Source organism: Monodelphis domestica, chromosome 3 (genome assembly GCF_027887165.1).
Source record: "Monodelphis domestica isolate mMonDom1 chromosome 3, mMonDom1.pri, whole genome shotgun sequence".
In the NCBI taxonomy this organism is placed as follows: Eukaryota; Metazoa; Chordata; class Mammalia; order Didelphimorphia; family Didelphidae; genus Monodelphis; species Monodelphis domestica.
The window spans coordinates 69,599,902-69,615,389 of NC_077229.1; the positions used below are offsets into that span (position 1 = coordinate 69,599,902).

General features: G+C 39.3%; 1 protein-coding gene across 1 annotated transcript in view; it reads right to left on the reverse strand.

The window, feature by feature from the left end:
* LOC103100660 (mucin-16-like) overlaps positions 1–15,488 on the reverse strand; it is a 195,532-nt gene that overhangs the window by 154,150 nt on the left and 25,894 nt on the right. The window contains exons 4-6 of the mRNA XM_056820974.1: positions 13,636–13,734; positions 12,670–12,969; positions 12,011–12,124 (exon numbers count right to left, since the gene is read on the reverse strand). Of these exons, the coding sequence (XP_056676952.1) occupies positions 12,011–12,124; positions 12,670–12,969; positions 13,636–13,734 (513 nt within the window). The remainder of the gene's footprint in view (positions 1–12,010; positions 12,125–12,669; positions 12,970–13,635; positions 13,735–15,488) is intronic.

The window sequence follows — 15,488 nt, forward strand, 5'->3', positions numbered from 1 at the left end:
AACAGTATATATCTAAAACCAACAGCTAATATCATCTGCAATGGGGATAAACTAGATGCATTCCCAATAAGATCAGGAGTGAAACAAGGATGCCCATTATCACCTCTACTATTTGACATTGTACTAGAAACACTAGCAGTAGCAATTAGAGAAGATAAAGGAATTGAAGGCATCAAAATAGGCAAAGAGGAGACCAAGTTATCACTCTTTGCGGATGACATGATGGTCTACTTAAAGAATCCTAGAGATTCAACCAAAAAGCTAATTGAAATAATCAACAACTTTAGCAAAGTTGCAGGATACAAAATAAACCCACACAAATCATCAGCTTTTCTATATATCTCCAACACAGCTCAGCAGCAAGAACTAGAAAGAGAAATCCCATTCAAAATCACCTTAGACAAAATAAAATACCTAGGAATCTACCTCCCAAGACAAACACAGGAACTATATGAACACAACTACAAAACACTCACCACACAACTAAAACTAGACTTGAGCAAATGGAAAAACATTAACTGCTCATGAATAGGACGAGCCAATATAATAAAAATGACCATCCTACCCAAACTTATGTATCTATTTAGTGCCATACCCATTGAACTACCAAAATACTTCTTCACTGATTTAGAAAAAACCATAACAAAGTTCATTTGGAAGAACAAAAGATCAAGGATATCCAGGGAAATAATGAAAAAAAACACATATGATGGGGGCCTTGCAGTCCCTGACCTAAAACTATATTACCAAGCAGCAGTCATCAAAACAATTTGGTACTGGCTAAGAGACAGAAAGGAAGATCAGTGGAATAGACTGGGGGAAAGCGACCTCAGCAAGACAGTATACGATAAACCCAAAGATCCCAGCTTTTGGGACAAAAATCCACTATTCGATAAAAACTGCTGGGAAAATTGGAAGACAGTGTGGGAGAGACTAGGAATAGATCAACACCTCACACCCTACACCAAGATAAATTCAAAATGGGTGAGTGACTTAAACATAAAGAAGGAAACCATAAGTAAATTGGGTAAACACAGAATAGTATACATGTCAGACCTTTGGGAGGGGAAAGGCCTTAAAAGCAAGCAAGATATAGAAAGAATCACAAAATGTAAAATAAATAATTTTGACTACATCAAACTAAAAAGCTTTTGTACAAACAAAACCAATATAACTAAAATCAGAAGGGAAACAACAAATTGGGAAAAAATCTTCATAGAAACCTCTGACAAAGGTTTAATTACTCATATTTATAATGAGCTAAATCAATTGTACAAAAAATCAAGCCATTCTCCAATTGATAAATGGGCAAGGGAAATGGATAGGCAGTTCTCAGATAAAGAAATCAAAACTATTAACAAGCACATGAAGAAGTGTTCTACATCTCTTATAATCAGAGAGATGCAAATCAAAACAACTCTGAGGTATCACCTCACACCTAGCAGATTGGCTAACATAACAGCAAAGGAAAGTAATGAATGCTGGAGGGGATGTGGCAAAATAGGGACATTAATTCATTGCTGGTGGAGTTGTGAACTGATCCAACCATTCTGGAGGGCAATTTGGAACTATGCCCAAAGGGCGACAAAAGAATATCTACCCTTTGACCCAGCCATAGCACTGCTGGGTCTGTACCCCAAAGAGATAATGGACACAAAGACTTGTACAAAAATATTCATAGCTGCGCTCTTTGTGGTGGCCCAAAACTGGAAAATGAGGGGATGCCCATCAATTGGGGAATGGCTGAACAAACTGTGGTATATGTTGGTGATGGAGTACTATTGTGCTAAAAGGAATAATAAAGTGGAGAAGTTCCATGGAGACTGGAACAACCTCCAGGAAGTGATGCAGAGCGAGAGGAGCAGAACCAGGAGAACATTGTACACAGAGACTAATACACTGTGGTATAATCGAATGTAATGGACTTCTCCATTAGTGGCGGTGTAATGTCCCTGAACATCTTGCAGGGATCCAGGAGAAAAAACACCATTCATAAGCAAAGGATAAACTATGGGAGTGGAAACACCGAGGAAAAGCAACTGCCTGAATATAGAGGTTGAGGGGACATGACAGAGGATAGACTCTAAATGAACACTCTAATGCAAATACTATCAACAAAGCAATGGGTTCAAATCAAGAAAACATCTAATGCCCAGTGGACTTACGCGTCGGCTATGGGGGGTGGGGGAGAGGAAAAGAAAATGATCTATGTCTTTAACGAATAATGCTTGGAAATGATCAAATAAAATATATTTAAAAAAAAATATGCCAGGAGTCCTAAAGAGCAAAATGGAAAGGTAGAAAACTGTAGAGGAAGGACACATGAGGGATAGAGTAGACATAAAATGGATATTAGAGAGGTCGCAAGGGAAAGAAACTCCAACCAAGGTAGCTTACAACTTGAAATCAGATGTATTCTGACAGGAACAACAGAATAGTAGATATCAGACCATTCACAGTAGAAAGGGTAATTAACGGGAATTTGATTTGGGGAATAAAAATACATATAGCAGCAGGATATATATCCAATTCCTTGTCTTGTCGAATAAGTCCTATGGCCAGGATGATTTTATAAGAAAAAAGTCAACATTTTAATAGGGGGGAAAAACCAAAATCTTACCCTTAAAAAATGAATTTAAAATGACAATATAGGGAAGCATTGTTAGTTTCTCTGAAAAAGATGTGAAGTTTTTAATGTCAAATATGCTATTGTGAGAATTCATTTTAGGGTACAAGTTGGACTAGATGGTAGTTGGGGTCCCTTCCAATTTTGAAATCAGTACTTTTGTTAACATTTAAGTGAATATTCATATAGATTCTTCAAATTCTGTCCACTTTACATCTTGACCTCACCTTTTTCAGTCCTCAAAATGTGATGATTTTATGTCACTCTCTGCCTTTACAAAGGCCAGACAGAAAATTCATCTACTTGAGCATTGCTTCTTTATGTTTTATGAAATAACAGTTAAATAAATTGCATAATTTAACCCAACACTACCTAGTATTTGTAGAATTACTTAATATTTGTAATGAATGCTACAAATTTTTTTCCTATTCCCTTTTTTGTAACCTAAATAAAGCTTGCTAGTTCTTCATAAAATGGCTAATACAAGTTGTATAGTTACTCAATTTGATGAAAAAATCATGTTAATGAGGGACAATGACATAACAGAAAGATATACTAAATTTGGAATTAACACTTTTGAGTTTGAACCATGGCTCTGATGCTTAATAGTTGTGTGGCCATGAAAAAGTCACTTTTAATCTCTCTGAATTTCAGTCTCATCTGTAAAATGGAAAGAGTATATAATACTTTTAGTTTCTACCTCACAGTATTGTTAGAAGGTCCTAAGGTTTATAAAGCATTATCAAAACAAGTTACTATTGCTATGTAGTGACATCCTGATGATTTTGTAAATTCAGAAATTATTCAGGATAATCTAAAAAAAATGATATGATGGTATACTTAGAGAACCCATGAAAATCAATTAAAAACCTGGTGGAAATGATAATTTTAGCAAAGTTTCAGGAAACAAAATAAAGCACATGAATCATCATCATTTCTTTTTATATCCAAAAAAATTCATCAGCAAGAATTAGAAAGAGAAATTCTATTAAAAATCACTCTAGATAATGTAAAATATTTGGGAATCTATATGCCAAGACAAACTCAAGAATTAAACAAAAACAACTAAAAAACACTTTATATACAATTAAAACTAGATCTAAACAATTGCAAAAATATTAATTGTTCAAGGGTAGGATAAGATAATATAATAAAACGACTATTCCATCAAAACTAATTTACTTATTCAGTGCCATAGCTATCAATCTATCAAAAAATATATAATATTAGAAAAAATGATAACGAAGTTCATTTGTAAAAACAAAAGATCAACAATATTAAGGGAATGAATGAAAAAAATGTGAAGGATGGAGTCCTAGCAGTATCAGATCTTAAACTGTATTATAAAGTGGTGATCATCAAGTATAGTACTTGTGAACCTTAAAAATTCTCAGACCCTACTTCATAAGTTTTGGTTAAGACCATTCCTCATTTTAAATAATGAAGGAACTTAGATCAGGAATGTGAAACCTCTACTCCACCCCTACTTAAGCCTGCTTTAGGGGAAGAAACTCCTTGCTGAAAAATGAAAAATACTTAAACCCATACTTATAGTAAAGCAAAAGTTCTTAATCTGTGCCTATTTTTAGATCTAATACAAAAGGGTGCTAAGTACCTATAAAGGTCAGGCAACTTGTGAATTTACAAGGAGCAAAGAGGTGAGAAACTTACTCGGAGGTTTTTCAGGTGTGAACTTAATCAAAAGTTCAAACCTTCTTAGGTGTGAATTAAGAATTGTCTATCCTTTGGAAAATGTCTACTGTGATTGGTAGATGTGAGAACTTAGGGGAGGTGACATAAGAGAAAATTCTCTTAGTCTTGGGTGAGTCTCAGAGTCTCAGAGATTCTCTCTCTGGAGATGGCAGCTGGCCAAAACTGAACTGGTGTCTCTCTGAACACTAGAATCTTTGGATGGACAAATCTTGTGGTGAGTGGATAAAAGACTGACTGATCTCTCTCTTAGGGCTTGGGCCTGGGCTGGCCTGGGCTGACCTATCTTTTCCCATTATTTCCTTTTTCTCTCTCTCCCCCTTTCTTTAATTCCTCATTTGTATGAATTAAAATCTCTATAGAACCCAGCTGACTTGGGTATATTTAATAATTGGGAATTTTTCCCTGGCGACCACCTTATATTTGATTTAAAAACAAGACACTCTTGAAACCATAATTTCTGTGGTCACAATTTAAGCCAAACACTTTTTTATCTGCCACAATTTAAGTCTTCCACTATTTTAATTATTACATACTGCTTAAGTGATAGAAGGGGGATCAATGGCATAGTCTTGGGGTAAATGGCCTCAGGAAGATAGTTTTTGATGAACCCAATGATCCCAGCTTTTGAGACAATAATACACTATTTGTTAAAAGTGCTGGGGAAATTGGAAAACAGTATGAGACAGATTAGTGTGAGATGAATATCTCATACCCTATACCAGGATAATTTCCATAAAGAAGGAAATTATAAGTAAATTAGGTGAACACAGAATAGTATATCTGTTAGATCTGTGGGAAATTGAATTTAAGACCAAGCAAAAGATAGAGAACATGGCAAAATATAGAATGAATAATCTTGATTACTTTAAATTTAAAAGATTTTGTACAAATAAAATCAATCCAACCAAAATTGGAAGGGAAGCTATAAATTTGGGGGAAATTTTACAACAAAATTCTCTGACAAAGGCCTAATTTCTTAACGTTATGAGGAGCTAAGTCAATTGTAAAAAAAGAAAAAAAAACAAGTCATTCCCCAATTGACAAATGGTCAAGTGACACAGATAGATTTAAGATAAAAAAAAAGTCAAAACTATCAATAAATACATGGAATAGTGTTTAAAATCCCACATAATTAGAGAAATGCAAATCAAAAATGAGGTACCACATCATACCTAACAGATTGGCAAATATAACAGTAAAGGAAAATAATAAATGTTGGAGGGGATGTGGCAAAATTGGGAAATTAATGCACTACTGGTAGAGTTGTGAATTGATCAAATCATTCTAGAAGACAATTTGGAACTATGCCCAAAGAGCTTCAAAAAAATGCATACCCTGTGATCCAGCAATACCACTACTAGAATCGTACCCTAAAGAGATAATAAGAAAAATATTTGTGCAAAAGTATTCATAGTTGTGCTCTTTGTGGTGGCAAATAATTGTAAAATGGGGGGGGGGGTAACGTGACCTTCAATTGGGGAATCGCTGAACAAATTGTGGTTTATGATGGTGATAGAATACTACACTGGACTGTAAGGAATGATGAACCAAAGGAATTCTATATCAAAGAAGAACTCCAGGAACTGTAGAAGAACTCCAGGAACTGATGCAGAGTGAAGTGAACAGAACCAAAAGAACATTATACACAGAAAATGAAACATTGTGAAACAATCCAATATAATGGACTTTGCTATTACAAGACAATCCCAATTCCCCTCTACATCGAGAGAAAGAACTGTGGGAGTAGAAACCCAGAAGAAAAACAAATGACAATCATTTGTTTATATAGATATACAATTGGAGGTTTGTATTTTAAAAGAGTATTCTATTCCAAAAATGAATAATATGGAAGTGGTATCAGTGATAACATCTATATAACCCAGTGGAAGTGCTTATTAGATTTGGGATGGGGGAAGGAAGAGGGGAAGGAAAGAAAATGAAATACGTAAACAGAGAAATATTTTTAAAATAAAATTAATATGAAAAATTGAAAAAAAATTTCTACTTATAACTAAAAATGATTTTTATAAATTAAAGTTTATGGCAGGAACTAGGTATTGACCAATATCTTACACCCTATAGCAAGATAAGATCAAAATGAGTATGTGATTTATATATAATGAGTGATACCATAACTAAATTTGGGGAACATAGAATAGTTTATCTTCCAGATCTATGAAGAAGGGAAGAATTTAAGACTGTAAGAGTAATGTGCAAAGAGGATGAGAAATGGAATGTTGAAGAGGACATGATTGATGGGTAAAGACTGTTGGAAGCAGAGTAACATGGCTGTAGAACAGGGATGGGGAAGAATGCCAGTGAAAAAAGGTGGGTTTTGAGACTTGATCTTGAGGTGAGAAGAGGTTTTCTTGCCTTGCTGGTGATCAGCCAACAGCCAGCTAAAAGATAGCCAGGAGTATCAGCTTTGGGACTTCTCAAGAAGAAATTTATACCTGCCTGACAGCGGAAGAGAGATTCAGATCCCATTGGACCTGTAGAGGCCTCAGACTCAACAGTACCCCACAGTCTAATAGCACCTGCCTTATCTTGCCTTCATCCCAAGATGAAGTTTATCTTAAGGAGACACTGGGAAGGGGAGGTGAATTTCTGGTTTGCCCAAGGTATCCAGAAAGAAGGAACACTTAGGCTTTAGATATAGGGACACCACTAATCTCCACCTGAACTGCCCACTTCCAGATATCTTGTATTTATTAAACCAATTTAAGCCACAGTCAAATTGGAAGAAAGGGATTTATTCAAGGATCTTTGAGGAAGCTAATTCACAGAGGTTAGTGAACAGCCATTGCAAAAAAAAATAATTCTGATCAGGACTACCCACTGAGTCATGAACTGAGGAGAGGCTTACAATTCTAAAAGACTGTGTTTATTAATTCTGGGGTAACCCTCTTATCACTCAATATGGGAAACCTTCCCCTAACTTACTTATACCATGTGAGATTTAAAATAAGTTGTAGCCTTAAACTGTGGCATTTAAAATGTGGAGAGACAAGGAAAAACATTATGACTGCTCAAAATATGTTTTCCTACAGTGTCCTGTTTTAAATCAACTATAAGGTGGTCACCAGGGAATATATTCCCAATTTATTCAAATACCCGAGTCAACTGGGTTTACAGAGATTTTAATTAATAATACAATGAGTAATCAAAGAAAGAGAGAAAAAGGAAATAAGTATGAAGGGCCTTAAGCCAACATGGCCTAGACCTGAGTCTTGAGAGAGAAAGATCAGTCAGTCAGTCCTTTAACACTCACCACAAGGTCTGTCTAAGCAAGGATTCTAGTGACACCAGGCCAGCTCCATCTCAGCTGACTTCACCAGAGAGAATTCCAAAGGGCCTCTCTCCAGAGCCTCCAGAGGGACAGAGTCCCCTAAGAGGAGCTCCAGCCAGATCTCCTTAGAGATGGTCCTCCAAGAGCTTCCCTTCTCCAGAGCCTCTCTCAAGAGATTCTTCCCAAGCGATCCTCATCAGAGATCCTCCAAAAGGATTTCTCCAAAATGATATATCCTCAAGAGATTCTGCTTTTTCTTATATAGGGGTTTTTCTCCCATGTCACCTCCCCTAAGTCCCTACATCTACCAATCACTGTAGATGCTTTCCAAAGGACTGCCCATCTAAATTCCTGCTAAGTTGACCAATCTCCTCAGTAAGTCTGAATCAGAACAAAATGCTGCTCTGTCGACTAATCTCCTCAGTAAGTCTGAACCAGAGAAAACACAGCTGAGTCAACTAATCTCATCAAGAGAAAACTTGCCCAACCCTTTTAGGTACCTAGCATCCCAGTGTATCAATTCTAAAAACAGGCCTGGCTCAAAGAACTCCTTGCATTATTATAAGCATGGGTCCAAGTACTTTCATTGTTTAGCAAGGAGTTTTCTCTCCTAAAGCAGTCTTAAGTATGGGTAGAATAGGGGTCCTCCCATAGCAAGGAGTTTTCTCCCCTAAAGCAGCCTTAAGTATGGTTGGAGTAGAAGTCCTCCCATTTCTGATCCTGGCGAGTTCTCACGTCAAAATGGAGAATGTTTCTCAGTAGGGAATTTGTTCCAATTAAGAATTCCCTGATGGGGAAATTTTTAACATTCACAAGTCTGAGAGATTTCAAGATTTACAACCAGCACATCACCCAGGGTCACCATTTCCAAGAGATATTCCTCAGCTATCATAGACCAGGAGAAGAGAGTGAGAGAGTACAACAAGAGCCATTCCACCTTGACTACTACCTTTCCTCACTCATCTCTCTTTAACAGCTCTCTTCAGATCAATAATTACTAGGCAAACAATAACCATGACAAGTGTAACAATCCACACCTGTGTATACACAAGGGAAATAATTAATCTGTAAGGATTGTCTTAGGAAAGAGCATGCTCAGACCTGCCCATGGCAAGAAAGGCATTGACCTTTGATCCCAGCATTCCTAAGGTTTAGGCACAAACTCAGGATTCTTTGTGCTCACCTGACTGAGACAATCCATGCCTCTGCCTTGTGGTAATTTACAACTGAACCAATGGCAATCCACTGTGTCTTCATTAATATGTATTAAGTCCCTTTGCATCACAATGGTAATAAATACAAGCATCTGACAGAGAAACAGCCCTTATTATCTTCTTCACCTGTCCCTCTCCTTCCTGGAGCTTAGCCTCTGGCTAAGAACAGCTTTCTCATGGAATTTCCTCTATCTCTGTGAAACACCTTTCCTTCTTAATCTCCTATCCTCTAGCCAGAGTGGTCCCTACTTAGAGCATGGGCTCTAAGGGATCAGTGGCTTTTCTCTCAGCTGATCTCAATACTCATTCCTAATTCCCGTGTTGTTGATTTAAGGTTATCTAACTGCCTCATGTCCTTTGAAGTTAGGTAGCTGGAGCTTGATCTGTGCAGCTTGCTCATTGGTAATATTGCATTGGTGTCTGCCTCCATTCTTATCCATCCCCTGGGCTTCAGCCCTTCCCCCAAGGGTCAATCTTCTATCTTTCCTTTCTTGTAAGGGCTGCTGGACAGCACCTTACAACAAGAAGAAACAAGAAACAGAAACTATTATAAGATATAACATGAATAATTTTGAATGCAATTTAAAGGGGAGATGCTTTGATCTGCATTTGATCAACTGTGAAAGTTGTAGCTACTCTCAGAAAGAGAGCAATCTGGGACAGCTCTGAAGGACTTTTGACCAAGAATGTTTTACACCTCTAGAGAAAGAAATGTGGGAGTCAGTTGCAGATCAAAGCATATTCCCTTTCACATTATTTTATGTACAGTTTATGTGGCTCTGGTTTTATATGAGTGTTCTCTTATAAAAATGACCAATATGGAATTATGTTTTACATGATAATACATGTATAATCCATTTCAAATTACTTACCATCTCTCCAAGAGGGGGACAGAAGGGAAGGGGGGAGAAAATTTGGACCTAATAATTTCAGAAAACATATATTGAAAATGGTTACTAGGTTTAATTAGGAAAATATCATATCTTTAAATTAAATTATTTTAAAGTTAATTTTTAAAAGATGAAAAGCATCATAGACTATTAAGCAACATGCCAATCAGATATGGCTTGATTTCTCATCAGCAATGCTGAATGACATACAGCTTCTCTAATAACATAGGTGATTTTCTAGTGGAAATAGGTGTCTGAACAAGGATTATTAAACAAGAGCAATATAAATTAAGAGGGGAATATCAGTCACAATTTAATAAAAGGATGCTTTAGGGATTTTATGGTACATGGGACACACTTCCCCTTCCTTGAAGTTTCTTATCCAGGAAATGGCTTGATGGTCTCCCTCCAATCCTCACCTAAGATTATCTAAAGCAGTGGTTCTCAACCTTTCTAATGCCATGACTCCGTAATACAATTCCTCATGTTGCAGTCATCCAAAAATTATTTTGGTGGCTACTTCAAAACTATAATTTTGCTACAGTTATGATTCAGAATGCAAATACCTGATATGCATTATGTATTCTCATTGCTACATATTGAGAAGTTGAGAACTGCTGATCTAGAGACACTTGTCTCCTCATCTTCATCTCCATCATATCTAGAACTCCAAACATGACCTTGTCCACCAGGCTGATGGGCTGCCAGGAGCCATGTGGAGACAATAACATCAGAGAGGTCCAGTTTTTCAGTTCTGACCTCTGACCAATTCTAGGATCTCCTGGCTACAGAAGCTCGTGGAAACACTCAGAGGCCATACTAGAGTAGGACCAGTTCACAGGAATCACAGAGCTAATGTGTAGGAATCAATCCATAAACTCGTGACCAAGAAGCATCCCTGGTTGAAGAACAATGTCTCAGAAAGGACAAAAGTTAGAGGTAAATGACTGGATTCAGCATTTAATGGGTGGGCCAAGTGCAATCAATCACCAAAGGTCCAAGTGAATTATTAAGCTAAGATTAGGGAGGTGGTCATGAAATCATGCCTCAAAGGGAAGGTCCTAGAACCATTCTTTTCCTCTTGGCAAGTCAAGGCTGATAGAAATAAAGTGTTCTGCCCATATCTGCATCATCCACCTTCCCCAAGTTCACTGCTAAAGAGCAGAGCCTTTGGATCTGTCTCCATTCCTGACTCTTGACACCGGAAACTCTGTGGCTCGGACCATAAAAGTAATTAGGTGGCATAGTGGAGATAGTGCTTAGCCTGGAGTCAGGAAGACCTGAGTTCAAATTTGACCTAAGAACTCATTAGCTGTATGACCCTGGGAAAATCAAGCAGTCATTGCTTGCCTCTGTTTTTCTCATCTGAAAAATGGGGCTAACTATAAAACCCAACACTTAGGGTTGTTATGTGAATCAAATGAGATACTATTTCTATAAAAATAGTCACAGTGCCTGGCACATAGTAGGCATTACATAATTGCTCATTCCATTCCCCTTCACTTCTCCATAGGCAAGTTCAGTTGGTAGGTGTATAAGATACATTTTGAAGACAAAATTTTAATAAACTGAATCTCACAAATCTACTCATAAATTAGATCAAAGCAATCAATTAGTTGCCATCGACTAAGTGTTTATTATGTGTTCAGCCCTATCCTAAATACTGGAGATGTAAATAAAAATTTAAAAACACATCTCTACCCTTGGAGAGTTCATAGAAGGAACCTTCCCCAAAGTGGAAGCCATTCAATGTGAGGTGTCAGGGCTGACTTTTCCTGTTGACCTTGAATTACAGCATAATAGAGTCCTGGGTTCAAATCTCACCTCTGATGCTTTCTACTTTTGTGTCATGAGGCATGTCACTTAACTTCTCTGCACCTCACTTTTCCCATATGTAAAATGATGGGGTCCAGCTAGATGGCTATTGAGGGTCCCTTCCAGGCATATCCGGTCACCCTGAGATAATTACTTTACTTCTCCAGGCCTCAGTATCCACATCAGTAAAATGAGAGGCTATCCATAATACCTGATACTTCAAAGTTTCCTTCCAACTTTATACCTATGGTTGATTATATAAAAGACCTTAGCAGTGGGAACCTCACTCCTACCTCTAAAACTCCTCTTCTCCAGGCTGTACAAAGAAAGCAATCAGAGGTTCAGAAGAGTTCTTGAGGATTGATCTCTAAAATAATTTCATGTTTCCTCTGTAAGACTGGGAAACAAGGCCCTAAAAAGGATAAACCTACAACACAAAGACAGAGAGGAGGTACCTACTTACCTGTGGGAATAACAGTAGACACAGGGGTCAGGGGGCTCCTCATCAGTGCTCCTGTGCTTCCTGGTCCTTCATGGCCTTGGGCATGTGTGACTGGCACCACACCTGCATCACCTCCTACAGGAAGAGAGAAGGGGAGACCAGAGCTCAGTCAAGTCATTATTAGAGGACTCCCAAAGGAAAGTACATTGTTGCTACTATCTGCTGAGACCAAAAATACATGGCTTCTCTGACTTTTCTCCACAGGATGAATAACCAAGTTTCCCCCTTCAAAGCACGGACTCACTGATGGACAACCTCCATATATGTTTGATTTAGTGGAATCAGAATCCATCAATAAGAAGAGGAGAATCACTTTAGCACAGGGATTGTGAAACTATCCTTGCATGGAGTTGAGGAAGCCTGGAGAGATGACACTAATTCAACAGATATGGAGCCAAGAAAAAGTCCCTACAGTGGCCCATTGGAAGGCTATAGACAGGAAGGACCTGGGAGGAAGACCCTTCTCCTTAGAAAGGCACAAACTGACCCTCCCTGGACAGACACTCCCCATTTCCTCCAAGGCCACACCCCAATTCCCTCCCTGGGAAGCTTATTTAAAATATGCTTATTTGGGAAGAGGCAGGAAGTGGAAGGCACTTGATCAGAAACAGAGGCTGTGCCTGCCTTGACACTGCTGCCCTCTGTGGTTGTGTCAGGAGGACTGGGAGATGCTGTTGTGCAAACTTCCTGTGTGCTGGCTGGAGGCAGGGTGATAGCTGGAGTTGGTGTTGCCTGTGGGTTTCTCTCAGTCTCTGGAGTCAGGCCGGCTGGCCCTGGGTCCTCCAATGAAGTAGCAGCCTCAAGGGAAGCTGTGCTTGTGCAGGCTGTGGGAGTACTTAAGGCAGGAAAGGAGCCTGGCCCTGGGCTCAGAGATTCGTGGATAGGAGTGTGAGGTTCTGTTCCCAGGGAGGGTCCATCTCCTGTGGTGACATTATGGGGGGGGGAGTTTGGAGCCATTTGGACAGAGTTCCCCAGAGCCTGTGAGGATTTTGAACGTCCCGAGTCCCCAACCCCTCACGTTAGCACCTTGTCCTTGACAAGCACTTGCAAAACAAAAAGACTGACAGAAATTAGGATCTACTTTTGCTCCAGGGTGCATGGCCACCATGAGAAAGTATTAAATAAGAAGAGACTGATATGTAGATGGATCTGTCCTGTCATCTGGCCCTCAGATGAGATAGGGATCCAGGCTCAGACAAACTGCCTGACGGATACCTGCTCAGGTTAAATGGAAAATGAAGCAGTAATCATTTGTTAAGAATCAGCTACTCCATTCAGGGTTTTAGGTGCTGGGCATAGAAAAGCCTGTCCTCCAGTAGCTGACTTTTATCATAGTAAATTATATGTATACACACAAACTAACACAAGAAATGGACAAAATCCTCCATGAGCTCTTCATCCAAAGGCTGACATCTGGGCAGACAATAATGGGACAGAGGAAGTTGCCGGGTCTTACCACCTAATCACAAACTTTCCTGTTCTCGGACGATGAAGATGAGTCCATATCATATTTGAAAGCTGGAAAACAAGGGCCCAGAGCAAGGATGAATACCAGTATAATAGAAAGAAAAGAAATATTTTCTTACCCATGGCACCTGCAGTAGATTCACTGGTCACTGATGTCATGTCTCTTGCTGATCCGTGGTCTCGGATATGGGTGAAGGGCCCTACACCAATCTCACTCGCTAGAAGAATAAATGAGAACATAAATCTCAGACACAGGACTGGGGGTAGAAAGGACAAGATTATATTTTATATATATATTATATTTATATATATTTTATATTTTATATATTATATCCCTTATATTTTGAAGGAAACTCCAAAATATCTGCTCTCTTTTCTTCATCGTTCATCGAACAGAGAATCTCTCTAGTATTCCCATTCTCTCATTTTTTTTAAAAACTCTTCTAATCTAATGACAGATTTCCTACTTCCCCATCTGGAAAAAACCTTCCTTTTATCCACCTGTCCCTGAGAGCTATAATCTCCTGTCTCTCTTCCCTTTAGTGACTGAAATCCTTGAGGAAGCTCTCTATAAAAGGTGCTTCCACTTTCCTTCTTTCTACTCTCGTTTTAACTACAGTCTGGTTTTCAACCTCATCGCTCAAGTGAAATTGCTCTCTCCAATGTTGTTAACAATCTCTTAATTGCAAAAATCTCTTAATGGCCCTTTCTTCATCCTCATTCTTCTGAAGCTTTCTGCAGTCTTTGATATCATCAACCCATTCTCTTTCATTTTCATAACACAACTCTCGTGGTTCTCCTTTAACTTGTATGACTACTCTCTTTGGTCTCATTTGCTGGATTCTTATCTAGGTCATAAATGCTTAATGTAGGTGACCTACAAGACTTTGAGCTGGGCCCCTCTCTTCTTCTATGAGATTTCACTCAATATTCTACTAAACTCAGAAGATTTAACCATCATCTATATATTGATGATTCTCAAATCTGGTCATCCATCCCTTAATCTCTGTCATGACCTCCAGTCTTATGACTCCTATTGAACAAACTGCCTTTTGGAAATTTTGAACTGGGTTTCTTGTAGACATCTGAGCCTCAACATGTCCAAATCTTAACTCATTGCCTTCCCCTCAAAACCTTCAACTCTTTCTAAGAGTCCAAGGTTCCCGGAAGCCTCAGCCCTGCTGGGCTCAGAGAGCAGGGTCCTCGGAACAACAACCCTCAGGGCCTTCTATCCGAGTCCCAGTGAAAGTCACTGCCCTCGGAGCTCCCCCGGCAGAGAGCAGGGTCGAAACAACAGCAACCCTCAGGGCCTTCTATCCGAGTCCCAGTGAAAGTCACTGCCCTCGGAGCTCCCCACCGCAGAGAGCAGGCTTGTCTGAAACAACAGCAACCCTCAGGGCGGGCAAGACAGCCTCACGGGCTGGATCCTGCTATCCAAGTCTCAGTGAAAGTCACTGCCCACGGAGCTCCCGCTGCAGAGAGCAGGCTTGTCTGAAACAATAGCAACCCTCAGGGTGGGCAAGACAGCCTCATGGGCTGGATCCTGCTATCCAAGTCTCAGCGAAAGTCCCTGCCCTCGGAGCTCTGGGAAGCCGAAGCCAATCCCCCCCAGGCCGACGAAACAGCCTCACGGCCAGCTATTCTGAAGGCAACTTCCGGAAAGCAACCCGACCCAGAGAGCCGGGGGAGAGTGTGGCCTCCTGGTCCGACCCTTCCACTCCAGTTCCAGTGAGGCATACTCAATTTAACCCAGGGAAACCTCATAGAACCGACAATCTGCCCAGGACTAAAGCCTCTGAACACCAGACAGAGATAAGAAAAGCTAATCCTCCACATTCAGAGATGGCAAACTCCACAGAAGCACAGAAGCTCCAAAATACCAAGAAAAATAAGAAGAAAGGGGCGACTTTGGACACATTCTATGGAGCCAAAATACAAAATAAAGAGCAGATAGAAGAAGACCTACAAGAAA